Source organism: Anser cygnoides, chromosome 2 (genome assembly GCF_040182565.1).
Source record: "Anser cygnoides isolate HZ-2024a breed goose chromosome 2, Taihu_goose_T2T_genome, whole genome shotgun sequence".
Taxonomy (NCBI): domain Eukaryota; kingdom Metazoa; phylum Chordata; class Aves; order Anseriformes; family Anatidae; genus Anser; species Anser cygnoides.
This window is the reverse complement of record NC_089874.1, coordinates 144,808,681-144,830,963: the sequence shown is the minus strand read 5'-3', so window position 1 is coordinate 144,830,963 and position 22,283 is coordinate 144,808,681. Positions and strand designations below refer to the sequence as shown.

The 22,283-nt window shown below is 40.2% G+C and overlaps 1 protein-coding gene across 7 annotated transcripts in view; it reads left to right on the top strand.

Annotated features, from left to right (window-relative positions):
* Positions 1-261: 261 nt before the first annotated feature.
* RSPO2 (R-spondin 2) overlaps positions 262-22,283 on the top strand; it is a 112,208-nt gene continuing 90,186 nt past the window's right edge. For 2 of the 7 annotated variants that reach the window (XM_066990659.1, XM_066990657.1), the window contains exons 1-2: positions 262-435; positions 971-1,303. In XM_066990659.1, coding sequence (XP_066846760.1) covers positions 1,174-1,303 — 130 coding nt within the window. In that variant the 5' untranslated portion in view covers positions 262-435; positions 971-1,173. Of the gene's footprint in view, positions 436-965; positions 1,304-22,283 lie in introns of those variants that run through there. The other 5 variants (XM_066990661.1, XM_066990656.1, XM_048068757.2 and 2 more) reach the window with 5 other exon arrangements.

Below are 22,283 nucleotides of genomic sequence, written 5' to 3'. Positions count from 1 at the left end.
AAGGAAACAGATTTAATTACCACACACTGCGGGAAGGAAAAAAGGGGGAAAAAGGGGGAGAGAAGCGAGCGGGACGAGGTTTCCCAAAGCAGCTCAGGGGAAGGACAGGGCGGCGTTGCGGGGAGCGGGAGCGAGCGGCGGGGCCGGGAGCAGCCGGCGGGGGGGCTCGGGCAGGGCTGGGCGGGCGCTGGGGGCCCCCGGGGCTGCGGAGGGCGGGGGCGCGGCGCCGGGCGGCGCTAGGGCCGGGCGGCGGAGCGGCGGGGCGGCATGGCTGGGAGCACAGCACCACCTACGTCCCGCGCATCCCCGCCGAGCCCGCACGGCCCCGCTGCCCGCGCCGCCGCGGCCGCCCCCCGGCATAAAAGGGGCGGCCGGGGGGGGGACGCGCACCGGCGGCCCGGTTTGCCGCCGAGAGGAGAGGATAAAGAGAGGAAGGTGGGGTGTTTTGTGTTGTAGATTTTTAAATTTTTTATTTTATTTTTATTTTATTTTTTCTTTATTTTTGGAGGGGGGACACAGCGCTTGCATGTGGTCCGGAGCTGTCGCCCCGTCGGGGCTCCTCCGGCCCGACGGGGCGAGCTGGCGGCGGGGCCGCCGGGGGAAGGTAGGGGTGTAGGGGAGGTAGGGGAGTAGGGGATAGGGGAGGCGGCTTCGCCCCGCCGTGCCCGAGACCTGGGCGAGTGTGGGCGGGGTGCGCCCCCGCGCCGGGATAAATAGCGCCTTGCCTCGCCTGACAGCCCGGCCCCGGGGCGCACCGGGGAGCCGGGAGGGAGCGAGGGGAAAAAAAAAAAAAAAAAAAAAAGGAAAAAAGTTAGGGGGCTCTCTGGGACTCCGCTCCCGCCCGGACCTGGCTTTTTATTTGCTATTTATTATTATTATTATTTTTATTTTTTCCCCCACGGGGAGAAACAGAGGAGGGGGAGGACGAGGGAAGCCCCGAGCCCAGCTTTTCCCCGCTCTCTCCCCGCAGCGCCGGGGCGATGCTGGAAGCCGCCGGGAGGTCGCAGCGTGTGGGAAGGGGGGCGAGAGGCGAGTGAGCCCCCGCCGGGCCCCGCGGCAGCCGCCGAGCTCCGGCGCCCCCTCCCCGGCCGCCCGCAGCCCCGCACCGGCCCCCGCCGCCCCTCGCCGCCGGAGGAAGGGAGGGAGGGAGGCTGCCCAGCCCAGCGGCCCAGGATGCAGTTTCGCCTCTTCTCCTTTGCCCTGCTCATCCTCAACTGCATGGATTACGGCCACTGCCAAGCCAGCCGCTGGAGACGCAGCAAGAGAGGTGAGCGGGGGCTCCCGCCGGAGGCACCCCGGGCAGGTGAGCCCGGCCCCCGGGGGGCGGTGAAATTGGGGGGGGTGACACCGTGCTGGGGACCCCGAGCCCCGGCGGGGACCGCCGCTGCCAGCGCCGTCGGGCTAGGTGCCCTTCCCGGGGGGGCGGCGAGCCCTCACCCCGAGCAGCGCCCCCAAGAAGCCGTCGGGGGTCTCCCCAGGGGGCTGCAGTGTCCCCGGTGTGCTCCCGGACACCGCTCAGGACGCCCCCCCCGGTCCCTCTTCGCGCACCCTGAGGGAACCCCGTGGGGCGCAGGGCTTAAGGGGGGGTCGTGGTCGCGCAGGGGGCTTGGGCTGAGGGGGAGCCCCGGGAGGGGTCCTGAGCCCCCGGGGTGCGGGTCCCGGCGGCTCGGGCGAGATGCTGGAGCCAGGCTTGCCGGAGTTGAGCGGGCGGAGCGGTGAGATGTGCCAGTACAGCACCCGTGTGGACAAAAAGGTTACTGCAGCTCTGCCCCAGCTGTCAGGGCTATCGGGGGCTCCCGTTTGATTTTTTTTATTTTTTTTTTTTTTTGGGGGTAGTGGTGGTTGAATTTCAGTGTACAATGTTTTTATCATCTGCATGTTCCGAATTATTTTGTTGCCCCTTTTCCTGTGCTTTTCTGGGCCGTGTCTCCCCCCCGTTTCTAAAGTTAACTGGAAATCAGGTGGCTCCACTGCCAAGAAACTGGGATTTCTCGTCAAATTGTGCTAAAGCCTTCCTTGGAAGGGGAGGGAGCTGACATCTTCAATGTTAAGCCGGTACAAAACTTGCAAAAGGAAAATAGTTTGCACTTTCATGCATGTGTAAGCTTCAGAGTGGGTACAAATGCAATTGCAAAGCAATTTGGTTTTGATGGGTTTTCAACAGATGGTTTCCAGAATTTAATTTTTGTGTGTGTGGCTAAAACGATAGCAGTCCTTTAAAGTGACCAGGCTATCTGTGCTAACAAAGGGGATACTGTGTCTTTAATTAAATGTGGAACTACTTAGAGTGCTGGCTAGACAGCGGAGGGTGATAGTGGTATTTCTGCTTTACAACAGAGCTTAAGGATTGCATTGTGGGAGTACTGAAATGAATAGACATCTAACTTGAGTTGTGTGAATTGTCCTCCTGCAAAAACTTAAGCTGGTTTTAATTGATCTCATGTTCACTGATTGATCTTAGACCAATTGTTGTGCTTGTTGAACAACTGGCTTTTCCAAAGGAGATTGATTAGGTTTTAGTTTAGTTATTGGATAAATAACATCGGTATTGACAGTTGACTTACTGGCACTGTTTTGTGCTGTCACCTTAGGGTTTTGCTTCGTGCTTTGAAGAATGCAGTCTTTTCCAGTTAATAAGCCTAAAGAAGTAAGCACAGCCAGTTTTAAGTACTGAAAGCAAAATCTAAGAATGTATTCAAAACTGTAATAGACATTTGCCATGACACATGCAGTCTGAAGTAATGCTTTCGTACAGGACTCAAAATTCCAATAATTTCACAATTTTTCCATATCCCATCTGCAAATAATCAGGCATTCACTGTGGGGTACTGGCAGTTAAAATTTCTCTGGCATTCTGTTTTGTCTGTTACATGATCTCAGATGCTCCATAATATCATTTTCTTAATGAAATAAAATTTTTGGCATAGATTGAGTCTCCTGTGCGGTAGAAATCGATTGCATTCAGTCTGGAATCATGGCAAATATCATGTGTAGCTGACTTTTTTTTTCTTTTTTGAAAAGTAGCTAAATTGCGTACCATAAACTTTAAGTATATATATGCCTGTGTTGGTGTGTCTGTGGAATACTCTAGTAAACAAGAATTTAGTAAATCTGAGTGGACGTTTCCAGACCTCTGTATACCCTTCTGCTTTCAACCCTTTCCCAAACCAAGGCATGCAACACTGCAGTAAAGGGGAACAAAAAAATCTGTGCTTAGAATGTGGATCCTACCTGGCATTGACTTTTGCTTTGTTAGTCAATGCCACGATCTTAAAAGTTACTCTTTAATTGCATCACGATCAACAGATTCTGCTAGCTCCACTGCTTGACTTAGTTACTTCTGCAGCTCATTTAAAATACTGCTTTGCCTCGTGCACTCAGACCAGAGCCCGTACTTCCCTCAAATCACTCTAGCAAGTTCTCCCTTTGGAAGTCTCCATCCTAAGAAGGTGATTACTGTCGCTTGCCTTTCTTTTAGAAGCTATTCTAAAATATACTTAAGGGTTTTACAGCATAAAGGTCAGTAGTCCAATTTCACAGCTAGCTTATTTAATATCAGAGCACCTCCTTTCCCTTTCTTGTTTAATTGTATAACTTGATTTCTCACTTCTTTTAGATACCTATTCACTTGCTCACTTCAATGAAAAATTTAATCTCTTCTTTGGATTTCTCCTTCTCTTTAGCAATCAGTATAAGATGAACAACTTCATATCTGAGCACTTCACTGAATATCATGTATGAGAGACCAAGCATGATTTTCCTCCTCTTTGAGAAGTGAGGAGAACAACTTTCCCAAACGTGAGATCCAAATGGTAGTATGTAGAAATGAAAACTATCAGCCTGGTTTACCAGGAGGAGCAATGGGTTTCTGCAAAAGCATCAGCTGAAAAGAATATAGATTTCATTGTAAACAACCACCAAAAATTAGTTGCTAAAAGAATTCTCTGACAAATAAACAAACAAAAAGTCAATGTAATAGCAGTGCCGGCATTGACACGAAGACTTTGTATTACAGAGAGACTTTCTGGAGTTGATGAGACCACTGCTGGAATAGCAAGGAGATATGAAGGGGACACATTCACATGGGGATATTGGAATTTTTTTGCAGATCTTGGATATAAGTAAAGCTGTGAGTGTAGGAATTTTGTCTCTCTATTTAGTTCATAAGAGTTCATATTCAAGGAGTGTGATAGAGGTTACCATAAATACTCATCCTCTGGATGTTCTCACACTGTGTTGGGTATACATGAAGAAAGGGAATACATCTGTGGCAATGTGTGAATGGTAAATAACAATTGTGATGGCAAAATATCTGCAGGCAGAAATAGGAAAGCCTGGGAAGGGAAGCTTCCTCAAGTGTCAGTGGCTCAATATAGCTCTTTCTAGGGTGCTCATAGGATTACATGCATATGTGGAGGAATATAGTTGCTGGAATCAAAATTATGCGGATTAAATCTGTATCACAACAATGTAAGATGGATATCTTGACCACACAGCAGTAATTAATCTGTTACATGGATTTTCAGCTAGAGGAAAGCTTATTTAGATATAGGGGATGTAGCTTTCCTAATAATATGCTTACCTGAGAAGCAGGTAATCTCGGAGCCCTTCTCAGCTATGTGGGAAAGATTGAGGATTTGATTATCAGGAAAAAAGAACCTGTGCTGGAAATACTTGATTAAGGTAAATACTACATCTACTTTTACAAGAATTTTACTAACTCCAAAGAGCAATGTACTACCTTAAACAACAAAAAATCATATAATAAAGAACATCTTTTAATTGTCCAACAGTATCCAAACATCTTATCTGATCTAACCTCTTCCCTTTGAAGTTGAAACGTGCTACATTTGGAGGACATTGAATTTTTTGTCTGTAGGTCAAGGATTAAAATCCTACTATGAAGCTGTACTTTGAACTGTTTTCCTCAGGTTGTACATTAAATACTCGTAACAATTTGTAAAAGACATGTTAACACTTTCTGGAGAGATTCCCCAGGTACCTGTGAGCATTACTAAAGCTCTAGAGGGTAGTTTCTACCCCTTACTACTTAGGATATTTAGTTAAGAAACATTTATGTACACATCCTACTACTACGCCGGTAAGAATATGCTTACACCGAAACTGTTGAAAAGTCAAGCTGTAAAATTTTCGGCTGTGTATTCTCTCTTGTTTGGTAAGTCTGAGGAAGCTTCTTGAACTTCAGCAAAAGCGAGAACTTCTGTGTAAATGAAGGAATAACGAACTAGCTAACAATGCACCGTGCTGAAGTGGATTGTGCAGATTTGCAGAAGGGATGCTCAAAATGCCAAGAGTGGGATTCAGCTTGAAAGTGGACACCTAAGTTCAGGTGCTTGATCCAGTTGCCTGAAGTAGAATTCTAGTGCTGTCTGTGATATTTAAGATGCCCTTTTGGGCCTGGCAAGTTTGACAGATGATGTACGTGACCTTCTGGAGCAACAACTGGAGACCAGGCAGGATAGCTGTGGAGCAGGTCACATGCATCTAACACCCTGAGGTGTCTTGAGGATTTTTATGGTGGGTGCTGAAAATGGGGAGCACATAGCATAATACTGATTTATGTATAATTTTCCTTTTCTGTATGCATCCTTTTGGCTTCTATTACAGGTCACTTGGAGTGAGGATATTGGGCTAGATGGGTGTCTGGTCAGACATAATAAGTGTATGCTTTTATTCTTTTGTATTAAAACCTGTAGGAAGATTTTCAAAGTGCTCGTCAGTGTGATGAAGGACATATTTATCTGCTTGATAGACTTGGTTTGACTGGGTGGCTTCCAATTTTTGGGAGCATGTTTCCTATGGCTTAACTGAAACCTGTTGCTAGAGCAGGTCAAAATGCATGACAAATACCAGAAGTGAGGGTGTTTAATAATTAGGGAAGCTAAGGTGATAAAAATAATAATACTGTTTCCCACTTAAATGTATCAGCTACAGTATACAGGGCTGTGTAATTAATATGATAAAGCATACTAGCATGGAGCTGTTTTATATAAGTTGCTTTCATTGAATGACATGATGTTATTTTAAAAACAGAATGTGGAAGAGGTGTTCAGTATCAAAACTGAAGGCATAAAGAAAGAGAATGGTCTTTAAACATTTTGTTTGTTTGTTTTGTTTCATTTTCTTTCTCTTCCTACTTCTGCCAAAAGTCTGAATATCCCATGGAGGTCTGCATTTCATTTCTGCTCATCTAGGTATTTTTCTTTTTCCAAAACCAAAAAAAAAAACAACCCCCCCACCCCCCCCACACACAAAAAAAACCCCTTAGCTATGTAAGTTGATTTGTTTTCATAGATTAGAGGGCACTGTCTAGTCAAACCTGCAGATCATCACAGGTTGCGTATTTTTCCCAGTGGACTGTACATCAAAGTCAGAAACTTATAGGTGAGTCATAACATCCCTTTCCAAAAATGCATCCTTGATTATAAACTGTGGGGGTGGAATTCACATGACTACACATTATTATCTGCAACAGGAATGTCTACGTTTCCGTTTAGAACTGATGGAGTGTTAGTCAGTGGGGCCTATGGAGCTTTTAGTACAATTTAGTTCACCCTATGGTAGATGTCTGCCTTTGATCAGATAAAGCATACCTCAAACTCAATAAAATTTAAATAAGATGACCATTTTCCCCTATCTGTAATTGACGTGTAATTCAGATATGTATTATTGGCCTCTGAGGGAAGCTGAAATCAACACCGAATGAGAGGAGATGCACCACATCCAACCTTCTGACCTTTCTTATTAAAATTACATGTTGGTGCAGCTCTGTTAAAGTTAACAGATATAGTTCCTGAAGAATTTATTTTGTATTAGATATCTACTTGATTTTTAGATATATAATACTAAATTAAATCACTTTTTTCCTCACATATGCCCTCTCTTTTAACCTCAAAGATTTGTTCAAGCACAGTTGGAGAACCTTCTGGTATTTGTCTAGACTCCAAGTATTTGCTAATCCTTTTCTTAGTGAAAAGCATGACTTCATATATGTTGGCTATTGATAATGCACAAGTGTAACAGCTTGATCCTTTCATCACGGGCTGCTTTAGACACCAAAATTAGGTGCTGCCATGCTGTGTATACTCATTGTCTGTGTAGTGTTTGTTTAGCAGATGCAATACTTTGGAAAGCATTATTTGGGTACTGCAAAGTCACTTTATGCATGTGCAGTGAATCTATTGCTTTCTGGGCAGTGGTGTTGGTTTTAAAGCCTGTTAAATGTCCTCCCAAAGAATTGTAGGTGTAGTGTGTGGAAAAGGGGTTGTGAAGAGAATCCAACTATAATAAATTTGGATGCTGACCAATGCACCTTACTAAGTGATGTGTCAAGTGGATCCTGCTTCTGAGCACCATCGGACAGATGTGGAGTTTGGGTTGTACAGCTACTGCTCCTGTCTACACAATGGCTTTGTCCGGGCAGCTCCATGCATTAAGACCATTTTTTGACCAGGGTTTATTTTTTTAACCTATTAAACTTCATATATCTGTGGGCAGTAAGATAACTTGTGGGCCTGAATTGAGAAAAGTGATGCAGCTATGTTTCTCTGATTCAGCTGTCGCATGGTTTAAAATGAGGTGAACAATCCTGTCCATTTTCACTAACACTTCTCCAAAACTCTGAGGAGAAGTGAAGTTGAAACAGATCAGGGTGGTGGCCTCTCCTGTGTGTGCTCCCCAAAAGGCAGATAACGGTGCAGCTGGGTGTCAAACACAAGAGAGGCAAGAGCGAGAGTCTGATAGACAGAGAATTTAATGCCACCTTTCCAATATAGTTTCTTCATGGAGATGGGGAAGGGGGAATTACAAGAAATTGATGTTTGTATATCTTGTATGTCAAAAGTACTTAGTTGAAATGAAGGTTGATATTCTGAGCAGGGGGTGGAGGCAACCACTGTAACTCATCATGTGAGGGAGTATCACAGTACTTCTTACTGTAGATTTTCTGACATCTTGTGCAACTAGAAGGATTTGGGAACTTAATTGTATGTCTTTAATTTTGGATTGCCCCATCTCAGCACCTTGATTTCAAAGACATGCACACCTCTGAGCTTCACCTATCAAACTGTGGTCCATGAAGCAGATGTTAGCATTTTATGTACATGTATACATCATCCTTATATTAGTACTTAAATACTCTTGAAGACAATGCTAGAATGAATCTATGTGGCTTTGTGCTACTTTATTTTGGTGGAATTCCTTGTTGTTTAAATGACGAGTTGTCACTTCACATTTCATTTTGTGCAGTAGCATGGGAAAGATATTGGTGATTAAATTTCCTGGCCTTTCCTCTTGAACTTGAGTGTACAAACTGTAAGGAGTGAAAGAATGTAAAGAAAGGAATAAAATAGTAGTATGGGCAAAAAAGTGATTTTTCTTAAGATATCTTAAGTACCCTGATTATGTAATCACAAAGAAAAGGGAGGTTTTTAAGATTCCATTTGTCAAGACGTGGTGAACAGTACAAAAATGTTCATGATTTCTACTTCACTATAACAGGAGAAGCTTGTGAAACATCTTTTGATAGCATGCAGTTTGGTATCCAGTAATTAAGCATGGCATCCATTAATTAATCAGTTACGTATTTCTTTTTGAAATACTGATTTCAGTAGAGCCAAGTACTTGATGTATCTGTGAAACTTTGTCCTTTTATAAGCAAATGGAATTTAAGCTATCCACTCCTGTTGTTGTTGTTGTTTTGTTTTTCTGGGATGGTGTTTGTCTGGTAAGGAAAGTGTGATTAATTACAGCCAATATTTAGAACAGGCATGCAATTACGTAATTACATTTAAGAATAAACGCTGTTAATATAAACACTATTTGAAGAGGGCACCAGCAAATATCATATATGGTTAATATAGATTCAAAGTGCTCTAAAAGTCTGTCTAGTAAAATTTTACTGTGTTTAAATAATATTTTTTGCTCTCTAGGGTTTTTAAAATGTAAACTTAAAAATAATCCAGAGTTTCACTGTTACTAGTCTCAAATTTACCTTGCAGAAACTTTTATTTTTTTGGCGAAACATCAAGATTTTCTTCACCTTGAGGAAAAACAGACACAAACATAGATGTAGTGAGACAGAGTAAGAGACCTAAAAGATAAATAGTTTGGGGAATGTAAGCTTCTAGGTGTCATCTAAAATGTATTTATTTTGTTTAAATCACTGAGAGGTTGCTACTAACTCCCAAGTAGGCTGCAGCAATGAATACCTGTACCTGTGTGTATACTGGGAAAAACTTGTACAGATATACACTGCAGAGGGACAACAGCTTTTGTGATAGAGAATTGCAGTGGTGCAACAAAGTATAAACTTCCTGATCCAGATAATTTTTTTATTTTTTTTTCCTGAGTTGAAATGCTGGCTCAAATATGTTACAGACAAGTATATACTCTGCACTAATGCATGGTCTCTTCAGCCGTATGGTTGCCACCTTTGAAATACCAAAAAAAAAAACAAACCCAAACCCAAACCAGCCACATCAGACAAATGGCTGTTGTGCATGCACAGATTAATCTGCACATGTATAGCAGTGCTGACAACAGCCAGCGTGTCCGTTCTGAAATTTGCTGGGCAGGCTGGAAACCACTGAAACAGCAACTATGCTTAGCAAAGATAGGCATTACCGACCTGCTCATTTCTTTTTTCAATTGCTGCAAAATTTTTGATAGATATGTTTTTATTATAAACCCTCTGACTTTCCTGTTGAATCTACTGGCAATCATGTAGCTAACACTCTTTTGAATGGGAATTAAAGTTTAATCATCTTTCACATTATCTATAATGAGATAGCATTTAAGGATCCCAGCTACGGTGGGGCTGTGTAGTGCTAGTATTACTTAGACAACAGCCAAGAAAGAAACCCTGAACTGAAGTCACCAGAGGAGAATCTGGGCTGGATTTTCCCCCACTAGCAGAAGTGTTCTTTGGCCTTTCATGACAGCTAGTTCAGATCTGGTCTATGTCTCATTTTACGCAGTGCATGCTAATAAATGATGGGCATGGACGCAGTTTTGACTCCGCAAAAGTAACTGTAACTCAGCAGGAGCACTATAATGCCTCCAAGATGCCTTAGGTTGTGCTTACAACATGAGACAGCAGCTTCTTGTTTCAGTTTGTTTAAAGTTATTGCCTGTTATTGCAAAATAATTAAAAATGGCCTCTGTGTTGGGATGCTTCACTCTTGCAAGAGATGTAAAAGCAAATAATGTTTCACGGGGTGTTGGATTATTTATCTAGCCTCATGGAATTACATGTTCTAATACCTTCATCAGGAGCATTCTTGGGAGGTGGTTTCACCTCTAAATTTGGCCTTCTGTCTTCTCCAAAACAGTCAGTCTTTTCTCCCCTACTTTGCTGAACTGCCACTTGTGAGGAAAGTTAACGTGAGGAGGGATGGCACCTTTTGTAGTAAGGTGATTGTGTGTCTGCGCTCTGGTCATCTGCTCCTGGGGCAACAGCTGATGGTGGGAGAGACCTTCATGTTAGATAGGCTCCTGGGCCATCCAAGTGTACATGGCCTAGATGCTTCTCTCTCGTGGTGGCTTTAAGATGTTCAGCAAGTACTGATTGCAAATGGACAGGTCATGTGGAGCATGCCTGGGTTGTATGCCTGGTGTGGTACAGCACGGGGAAGCCTGCCATGCTGGTACGTGGGTACATGTCGGATCCCAGAGGCATTGCTTTCATTGTCAGTCTGTCCACGTGAAAAAATTTTGGTTAACACATGTATGCATCAAAGACAGTGGCAACAAAATAAATTTCTGTTTTATGCAAATGCAAAGCAGTGTTTCGGTATGAAAAAATTAATGTTATGGCAGTATGGGAGTTAGTAATTTAAATGTACTTTTAATTTAAAGGTGCTTCTGAAGAGGTGTTTGGGTTCCAGCTGTATTTCTCACAGCAGCAGTGCTGTATGCAGGACTGCAGTAACTTCACTGATGCTGACGTGATGTGACAGTGGTCACGGTTTCTTTTTTAAGCTAATAAAACCACAGAATAACTGCTCATCGTAACTCTTATTCAGTCTCAGATATTGCTGGACTTCACTGTTGGCCTTCAAATTTTGTTTGAGGAATTACATTTTAGGAAATATTTGCAATTGGAAAGTTGCAAAGTAAAACGAGAAAAATTACAAACACTTTTGTAGTGTTGAAAGTAGCCATTTTTTTTCTAAATGGTTACCTATAGTGTTTTCTATACTTATTCAAGTTTACTGTGTTCATTTTGTGTTTTCTACAACAATTGTTATTCTAAAAAAAAAATAAAATATTAACTGCTTCAATGCAATTTTTGTGTTGTGAAACTGAGAAGAATCATGCAAAAGCTTTACATAAACATAACCTGTAGGCTACATAAAATCTTTACATAAACATAACCTAGTGTTACATGGTGTGCACGTCTACTGCTGTAAAGATTTGTAGTACTAAAATATATACAACTCCAAAGGGTCTCTCACTACAGGAGAGACATGGACATAGTGGAGAAAGTTCAACACAGAGCCACAAAGATGATCACATAACCACAGAATATCCTGAGTTGGAAGGGACCCACAAGGATCACCAAGTCCAACTCCTGGTTCCACACAGAAACACCCCAAAATCAGCCTATGTGTCCAAGAGCGTTGTCCAAACACTTCTTGAACTTCAGCAGGCTCGCTGCTGTCACCACTGTGGGCTGTGGGGTCTTCTCCTTGGAGCCCTTCAGAAGCTGCCTGGATGTGGTGCTGGGCACCCTGCTCTGGGTGTCCCTGCTTGGGCACGGGTGGCACCAGGTGGCCTCCAGAGGGCCTGGCCAGCCTCAGCCTTCCTGGGATTCTGGGAAGGGTAGTTTGGTTTGGTAATGTCTTAGGTACCTAGCTTGTCCCTTTTCGGGGACAAGAAGGAGAGAAGAAACATGGAGAGCCTGTGCCCTTTAGGAATCCCTGAGATACATGCACTAAATCCTGTGCAGTAATAACCCTAAATGTGTTAAGAGTACCGAGCAACCTAGAGGAACTTCCTCATATTCAGTGGTGACACAGGAGTTCCTAGTTCTGTCTCAGCAAGACTCCTCGGCCAGCAGAAGTCTTTAAATAGTACCTGTTCCATCTCTGACTTCCCTTCTCTTACCTATGTTAAAAGAAGAAAAACAAACAAACAAACAAAAAAAACCAAACTGCTATTGGTGCACAGGGGAAGTGAAATGTAGGAGGCAAAATAAAAAAGAAGATGAAAACCTTGCTTTACCTAGGTAATTTGGATCATTTAAAGCTACCAAGTAACATAAAAATCAGGTTTTCCATCACGTTAATTTTACATCATGGGAGTTCCTTGTTACCCATTTTTTTTCTTTTCAGATGAATATTTTTCCAAATACCAGAGAGTGGCTTGCGAGTGAAATAATTAGGATACTAGAACTAACTCTGCTCTCACACATTTTCTTATAAGTCTGTGGATAATGCCAAACTGACTCTGGTGTAGTGAACACTACTGAAGTGGTGCTTGCTCTGGTGAATATTGCACTCCCGTACGATAGTACTGTCAGATCCTACAGAAAGACTGAAAGTCAGGCATTTCTCTTATTTTAGAGCTGTAGTTCACTTTTCTAATGCTCTATCTGAGAACTCAAACTCTTTTTCATTCCTTTTTGTTCTTTCCATCAGCCTCCTGGAAAAAGTCTTGCTGTTTCCAACTTTTAGTTTTTGTAACATTAGCAGTGGCATAAATACATGTAGAGTTTTTCAGTTTTTGGAAAAGGGTTGAAATGTGACTCTATTAAACCCGAATCTGAAGACAGACTTGGTTTCGTATTGTTTTCTCTTAATAGCTTTCCAAGCAGCCGCTAAGTGAAACTACTGCATATTGAGCCTGGTGTAATATGAGGCTCATTGGGTAAAATAACATTAGTCTGTGCTACTTAAACACACTCTGGAAGGCTTAAGGAGGAGAGGAAGGAAAATATTTGAAGAGATCAACTGGGATGTGGTCGAATACAAGTAATGTCACCTGAGAAGGATTAGAATTTGCCAAAGCTTGACCTGAACGAAGACCTCCATTTAGGGCTTGTGTTCCTACCAGATGAGCTGCAGTAGTTTTTCCATGCATGGCTTTCTACCAGCAATCATATAGTGAAAAAGCCCAGTGATTTACTTGGCTTCTGTGTCTTAGTGGCAGAAAACTTAAAAAAAAAAAAAAAAAAAAAAAAAAAGAATCCCAGTTTAACATTCCTTCTCCTTATTAGTGGCAGCTGGCTTTTTCTAATTACTAAAGTCTTAACATTTTTTCATCTGCATTCTGTTGCTTTTATCCCCATTGGGAGCTCACTGTAAGCACTCTAGCTGATAAACAGCTACACATCATTCATATCCGTAGATGGAGAGAGCTGCAAAAAAAAAAAAAAGTGTATCGCACCTCAAAATCCAACAGAAGACTCAGTGGAGTGGTTTGTCGCACAGGGGTATTTTTATCTATTATGATCTGTTTTTTTGGTAATGAGGGGTCAGCCAACTCAGTAGCCTCATACTCTTAATAACACGCCTGCTATGATGATCTCCTTAAAATCACTTTTTATTCTGTTTTGTGTTTTGGAGGTGCTTACAACACTTTCCCATGCACCTCTCTGAAGTGAGGAGTATCTCTTAGAGGTGTAATACCAAGTTCTGTGGTTATAAAGGCCTGAGTTCCTCTATAAGGTAAAAGACAGGTAAAAGGAGGACTGGAGATGCTTAGTGCCTCTGAAAAAGCAAATCACAATGAACAGGAAGAGGGCTAGAAGAAAACAAAATGGTAGCTCCCACATCATGTGACGAGATGGATGTTCACCACCACAGGCCATTATAGACATTCCTGCCAAGTCTTGGAGATCTGGCCATTGCAGGGTAACATGGGAAATCCTTTTATATGGAAATCAAAACAATTTACGCTTATAAAAATTATAGATCTTCACAGGAACTATTTTATCTTATGCTTTTAGGTTTAGAGTCGAGTATGACAGGTCAGGAGTAAGGATATGCATTTGCCTTTACCAACAAGAAGTTTCTTACACCTCTCTCTGAACCATTATTCACTGCTGCTGGAGCGAGTAGTGCTTTTGCTCAGTATATCAATTTCCATGTAAAATTTTAATTACAAAGTTCCTCTTTTCATAGAAAAGCAAGATACATCAAATGGTATTTGATTCTAGATTTTTGTGAGGTTCAGCATAATATGTGCCTTTCAGGACTTGATTTTTCTTAAAAAATACCTTAAGTCACAGTTAAGCCTAGCAGAAATGTAATGAGAAAAGGCACACGGTGAAATGCAGTGCTGTGGAGGAATAACATGTCTCTCAAGAGGCTTGTATTGGAATGATTTAATGTCAGAACCATTTAGTATTATCCTCCTTTCTCATTTATGTCTCTCACTGCTAACTTCTGAAACTTTGGCTAAGCATTACCCGTTTTGTTTAGCCACAAACATCGTTGACTTGTTTTTCATCATTGCTTGTTACTGTGTTAATTAATTTCTTGATTTTTGTCATTCATGCTTAGTTTGTAACAGAAACAGTATCTGCTCTTTCCATGTAGTAACCGTGTAAAGATCTCCATGATATTCTACTTTATGGAATAATTTCACTGTTTTGTTTATGTATGTTTAGCCAAGGAGAAATCTGATTAGCTGAATGTTTGATAGTATTCAAATACATCCTTGAGCTTTGCATTTTGTGTTTGATGTTCCATTTTATAGCTTTACTTAAATGCTCTGCAGGGATTGTGGTTTAGTGGTGAGAGCATGAAATTCGAATCCAAGGTGCCTGGTTCTCTTACCAACAGAGCTGGTCAGTATGTCTTAAACGTCAGATTCTTCTATCCCACCACCCCCATAATGGAATTTTTTTCATGCATGTCTGCAAAGAGTTTTTTTTCTCCTCTCTCTTCCCTTTTTCCCCTATGTAAATAAATGTGGAGCATTCACAGCTTAAACAGGAACTGCAAGTCTTTGTTTCGTTTCTGTGCCTCAGTTGCTCTGTTGCATAGGGTAGTGTTTTATCACACCGCATTTTAAATTGTATCAGTGATTTGCATTACTAAGAGGTCCTAGAGTGTTAATCTCTAGGCATGTATACAGTTATTATGAAGGATAATAAGCACATAAATGAGTTTCCTGCCTCCTCAGGTTCACTGACTGAGCAAACATCTGCATGTAGAACATTGCATCCATGCCAATGATCTAAGAGATTTAGAAAGGGTTTGTTCTGGCTGATGTGAAGTCTTCTGCATTCTCATGAAAAGATGTGTCCAGAAGTGTTTAAATGTGTTTTTATCCTGACACATTTTACTAATTTTTCAGATGCAAAGGATGGAACTCTTCATATGCAAGTAGTTATTTGCAGTAGACTGACTTAATTGCAGTGTGAACAATTTATATATGCATAAAACCGGAATTACGTCTTATTTCATATCTAAATAAGATAATTATGTTATTAAGATTTTGAAATGACAAAAGACTTGAGACACCTCAGACTTCAGCCATGAAGATATTATCAAAGAGGCCTGCATTTAGAGATACTTAGCTGAACACCTTACTGATTTTTACTGTAACTTATCTGAAAATGGAAACAGTTTTAAAAGCTTAAGGCATTCTCAAAATTAAGAAATGTGTATTTCTTACATTAAGAATAGAAAATGTATATAGTGTATTTGTCTTTACCTCCTCAGAGCTGCCAGTGTCTTTCCTTTAATTCTTGAGTCCCTTATTATTCACATTAGAAACTTCATCTATGTAATGTGAACCAAGTAGCTTTCAGCTTTTTATAAACATCTTACTTGCCTGTTTTTAAGACTGTATTTGCATTTCCACAGAATTACAAAAAAAAAAAAGAGTAGCCCCTTGCCAAACAGTAATTTCAGTTTCTGCTTTAAATGTCATGAATGCTAAGCATGCAGAGTACACAGGTAAACTTAATACATTTTTATTTTTTCTCTTTTTTAATGAGGAAATTCAGATTTGGATTAATTACAAAAAAAAAAAAAGCTTCTATGCCCATAAAGTGACAATCTTCCTGGATGAGACCCATCTTGCTGTGATTTGAGTGGATATGAAATACAGAAGCTACTTTTTTTTTTTTTTTTAATGCTACTTCTGCAAGATGAGGAGATAAAGCTATATATATCTAAACAGCAAATGAACTACATCTGTTCCAGTTCAAGATTTCAAAGTCTGGTCCATCATCTTTGTTTGGTATCTCAAACTCTGATACCTTGGTTTGACAACAGGGAGAATGACAGAAGATTTGGAGGATGTTTTGAATGTGCTAAGTACAAGCAGGATGTAAAGCACAGTGCTGTTGGGATCAAATTAAAGTGAGATCCTGCAGTAAGCTGTGTATTTTTGTAGTGTGGGAATAGTGAGAGTTTGAGATGTCTTCTTCCATACATCTTTCTAAAACTTGGATACGTTCATATATGGTAATGTATATATATTTCCAGAGTTATAACTTTCAAATCTGGGGTTTCTCCACTGTGATTAATGACACCTATTCTGCTCTCTTACCTTCCTCCTTTTTAAATAGATGGCTTTTCTACTCCTCCTTTCAGCATCTTTGGCATAATTTTTATCATTTATTCTTCTTTCATGAACCATCACACAGTTGTTCATGGAGAAAGCTTCCAAAGAACATATTGTATAAAAAACACTAAAAGCAGAAAATAAATAAAGAATATAGAATACTAAGGATCAGACCTTCCAAGTTATAAACATCAGAACAAAATAGCAGAATATAGGTAGGAACAGAACTAGATAATATAGTTGAATTTACTTCTTTTAGGAGATGTGCAGAGTCTGCATGATGGTTAAAACATGGCCCTTGGACTTTAAAGCAGGGTAGTTTCATTTGTTTAAACTGGTCAGTAGGTTCTTCAAGGCAAAGACACAGGAAGAATTCTGACCCTGCTAAAGCTGTGGCACATCCTCCATTGACCTTGGTGGAATGAGGATATCACCACTGGTTCACTTGTGATGTGACTGTTGGTTAAGATATGTCTGTGAACAAACTTTACTTAGGCAGTGATTTGCATGGTTTCTACTATGACTGTTCCTTTGCTTGTTTGCACAGTACTTTCCATATCTTGTGTAGATTATGATGAGTCTTTAGGTATCTCAGAAGTAGCTGAGGTGAACTAGAAGACAAGTTGTTTTCAGTACTGAGCCAAACTCGTTCCTAATGCTCAATGAAAATAAGAGAATAGGATTTCCTTCAGGTTTCTGAATTTTATTTACTCAGCATAGTTTTAGCATGTAAAATATTATGGGCATGAATGAGATTTAGTAAAACTCTCTTTTGTTAGCATTGTTTCAGATTTGACAATAAACAAGTTGTGCCCTGTCCAGCCTCTCAGGAGATAGCTGCTTCTTATTTTATTAGAACAATTTGGCTCCTGACGTGAACTGTAGGGCCATTAATCCTGTCATATAGTGAATAGGATTGGAAAAATACAGGATGTAAATATGTTCTTCATTATGCATTTTAATACCAACCAGATATATAGAGCGCATTCTAGAACATGGTAGTCAGAGTGTACTAAGCAACTAGCAAATTGTTGACAAGGCTCATCTGCTATTGGTTTATTTTGGGGTTAGGAGCAAAAAGCATTAAGAAATCTCAACCGTTTCACATTATGTCTTGATGCCTATCACATCTTGCTGGACATAGCTTTAATAGATAGGACCAGTGGCTTTATTGCCTTCAGCTAAATATTCATTGAATGCAGAATCGAGGCAACGTAAAGAATGTGAAGAGTTCTCCAGTAAGTCTTACAAAAGAAAAAGACTCCTCAGTAATGAGAATAGCTACGTTTGACAGAGGGAATAATTAATATACATATAAATTCCACTCAAAGAAACAGTAAATCCAAGCTCCTCTATTTTACTGTGATCTTCTAATTTTGGACTAGTTATTCTTCCCAAGTTTAACATGAGAATTTCTCACTTCATTTAAGAAGTAGGAGAGAATAAATTCCTATTGATCCCATAGCATCCGATACATGAGTCTTAGAGTCATGATCGTAATGGTCTCAACAGCCTTACGTTAAGTCAATTAGTAAGTGTTATTCAGTTGGAAAATGGACTGCAGCAACCTCTACAATGAACTGGTTATAGAAATGTGCTACAAGAAATGTGGTCTTTAAAATATCACTTGGCTTTTTAATTTAGATTTGAAAAAAAAATGGGTTAACAACCTGAGATATTGGTACCTTACATATACTGTTTTAATTGTGTGTTTGAGATCAATTAATATCAATTGACATGAAGTCCCACGTAAAGTGTTTTCAGTCCATACTTCCTCCAAACATTGGTTGGCTTCCAAACTGGAAAGTATACTCTAGCTAATGGCCTGTATACTTTTAATCTGTAGCTCATCTGTGAGAAGCGTGCATGTGGAAAGGAAGCTTGAAGGCCTTTGAACACAGTTTTCATTTTTCCATACAATGTTTTCCTCTTGGATTGGCAGTAACACTGTCAAGGTGCTAGACTTCTGCTTTAAATTGGTGAAGGGCAAAATATTGATCAAGGGCCTTTATTATAGGTGACATTTCAAAAGTTTTACTGCAGAGTTTCATTTTGTTTATACTGAAAGCTCTCTTTTTTAATAAAGCTTCCCTTTCTGTCATATGGAGTTTGTCCTTAAGATCTTTCAGTATATTGGCTTCCAGGATAGAGATGGTATTTTGGGAAGATGATAAATGATCCAGTGGATTTGGTGGAGGAAAATAGGGATGTTTTCCAGCGTGTGTGTGGGGAGGCTAGGCAGAGAAATAGTGGTGCGGGGGGTAACGACACACTAAACCGAAACTTTTTCATAAGAAGCGATCAACTTTCATTGAAAGCAATATTAGGTGAAAGGAAAAATAATTGCCAAATGAGACATCAGTGTAGAAGCTTACAAGCAGTCACAAAAAAACAACATCTAATTAATTGATAAGCGATTTTGGGGTGCAGCTTTTATTAGTGTGTTATGATCTCTTTGGAATGAGACTCCATGGAAATACACTAACAGTCTGTGCACAGATTCAGAAAACATTCCTGTATTTGAAGTGGTTTAGCAAAATTCATTTATCCATTAAATCAAGAATTGTGTTTAGGCTGCAGGACCTGATGGCCTACATAATGTGCACCGGGCTCCTAGCAGTCATATGTAAACTGTCTAATCACTCTCAGCTGTGTTATAACAAATAATTGGAAACTTAATATCTACCAGCAGTGGTACCTGTATCTGTAACAGTAGTAGACATTCCTCTTACTGCTTCTTAAAAAAAAAAAAAAAAAAACAACAAAAAAACAAAACAAAAAAAGAAAAATCCCTCAGAAAAAAATGTTTAGGTTTCTTTGCATTTCTTCTTGCTGCTACTGTTAAAAACTCCTTACAGCTAGGCTGCCTCTTATCCATGTTACATTGTTTTCTTTGAACAAAAGCCAGGCCTTTTTTGGCAAGTACTTTGCCATTCGAACAATTATCAGTAGAGAGAGATATGTGGAGACAAAGATGATTTTAACAGGTCACTAATGTAGCAAAGGATGCTCCAGCAGCACTCCTGGATATACAGTTGCAATGAACCTTTCATTTTGAATCTCAAGGTGTTGTACACTGGGCAACTCGATGTCTTGTCCACTGTGCTGTTTTTCATATGGGTTAAAAGACCAGTAAATTCTTCTGCAATAACATTTGATATTACTCTGTGCTCACTACGAGTAGGTCTAAATGTGTGCGTGGGTTGCAAAAGCAATGAAAAAAATTGCATCCCATGTTCAGTAGAAAGATTGTTTCTGTTTTTGTAGTGTTATTTGATATACTGGAACTTTCCAGATATTGAATTGTGGAACCCAAGTCTGCTGAAATGTATTACAAGGCCTGGGAGAGTAGTTTGAAGGTAGTATTATGGTGGGCAGATAATATAGTTGTTCATTTCTTTTAAAAACGTAAAGGACGCATTTATGTGAAAAATTGTGAATAGTTGAAGCAAAGTTGTAATGAGATCTCTTGAAAACTATCACTGTATAAACTTTCATTCTAACTCTAATATGAAACTTGCATCTGTAATGAGAAATCCTTCTTTCTTTCCTCAACAGACGCGTCTGAGCAGATGTAACAATTTTGGTGTTCTATAGTTAGCCCAGTAATTAGCTGGTGATTGCTCAGCAAAGAATCCAACAAATCAAGAATACAAAGAATACAGTGACTCATCTAAGAACATTTGCTGTGTGTTATAGTTCAATTGTTAATTCTTGGTTATATGATGACTGCATGACATATTCAAGGTTTTATAACTACAGAAAGGAGATAAAATGTAAGAGCTGGTTTTTAAAGGAAGGTCTTTTCTTGGTTACATGTCAAGATGATCGTCCTCTTTCCCATTCAGACTAAAGCCAGCAAGGCCAAAAACAGGAAAGGAAAAAGCTGCAGTAGTGCTGGTGATGGTATCTGATGGGTTAAACTGGGAACCTTACATTCACCTAAGTCTGGCTTCAGCTTTGTTTGCAATGTTTAACATGTGCTGATAAGTATTGACTGCCCACATCTTCCAGCGTATGGTCACCTGCTCTAGGTCTCCTCCTCAGCTGAGCCCAAGGCAGTGACGGGCTCAGTGAGACATGGGTCTGCTCAGATCGTTGTGTATTTGCATCTTCAGGGCCTTGTAACACTTCAAAGGCTGAAGGTGGGCATATGAGGAGAACTGTTTTAAATGTCCTCTCCTGTCTTCCCTCCCATTGTCAGTGTATCCATTTCTAGTGGCCAGCATATCTGTGAGATACCACATTTGCTAACTATCAGATTCCCATAGGACTCATGGCAAAACCTCATAGTTCTTAGTGCGTGATATTATTATGTTAAATGGAATGTGGTGGTCTAAAGGAACTGAAAATTTTCATTAAGACAAGGCAGCTAGTTCCTTTACTTCCATTTATGTCTTTGAAAATCTTTCTCCTTAGCTACTTGAGAAACTTACTAAACCCAATGGTTCTTTCATTTTAGCTGAATTTGCAAGCAATAGAGTTCTGAGTAAAAATAAACAAACCTTCCTGTCTTGCTTTCTTCTAGTTAGTTTCTGCTGTGAAGTTTTTGACTCAGAATCCGTCCATGCATAAGTACATGTGCAGGTGCAATGCAGATATACTTTTTTGGATCACTCTTAAGCTTTACTTCCTTTCTGTTTGTTATTTGGATAGGATGCTTTGCAAGAAGATAGCCACTTGAACCTTGAGCACGCACCCTGGCCCTTGCCTCTTGGGTTCTTCTATCATAGCCCTGATCTTTAAGTAGGGCACCTGCAAAGAATTTTGTAGGTTCATACTGAATTCAGTAACCACATATAAGGCCAAGGCTAACTGCTTTAATCAGGAAGTCTAAAATAATATAGTAAAGAAAGGAATGTGGGAAAAGACGATGAGAGAATAAGTGTGCAAAACATGGCACTGAGAGGAAGTAGCAGCAAAAGCAGTTTTTACTATGGAAGAGGGATCAGTTGAGTTGATTAATTTCATATGTCACTAAGATTCTTTTTAAAAATATTTGTTTATAAAATTAAATTTAAATTCCTTACTTGGGAATACTGTGGTTGAGTATGGTTATGCATGTGTGACAGAAGATAGCAATGTATATTTAGAAAAAACAAAAAACAACAACAACAACAAAACAAAACAAAAAAAACAATGAAAGACTGTTCAAAATGTCAGAAGATTTATAGGAGAGGCACCTCTTCAATGACTTGTAACAGCAGCTAACTTGTGTGTCCCTGACTTAGTGTCAAAGTTATTTGGTCCTCATCATGTTAATCTTTTGTTTGTTACAGTTAGCTGAAATACAGTTCTTGACGTTGTTCAAGTGTTAGGTGCTGATGACAAAGTCTCTGCATCTTACAAATTGCATGCGATGTGTAGAACTCTTATTAATTGGTGGTGGAAGTTACGATCCATATTTTAAATAAGTAGCATAATACAGCCATTCAGAATTACACCACAAAAAAGAGAGGGTTTTAATGGACTCCATATGTCTGCTTTTAGAACTAGTTGAGTAAAACTTTGCTGTACCACATAATGGTAAACCATCAGTGCTATAATGTCTTTGGGGTCTTTTAAGAACCTTCTTTATAGACACTCTTCTGACAAAGATTAATTCATTAATGGGTTCAAGCCAACAGTATTATACTGTTACATTAAGCAGGCATCAGTGTTGGTTGCATTGTCCCTTTAAATTCCTAAAAACTGAAATGTAATAACCCTGCTCCTAAGGAAAAACTCATTTTAAACAA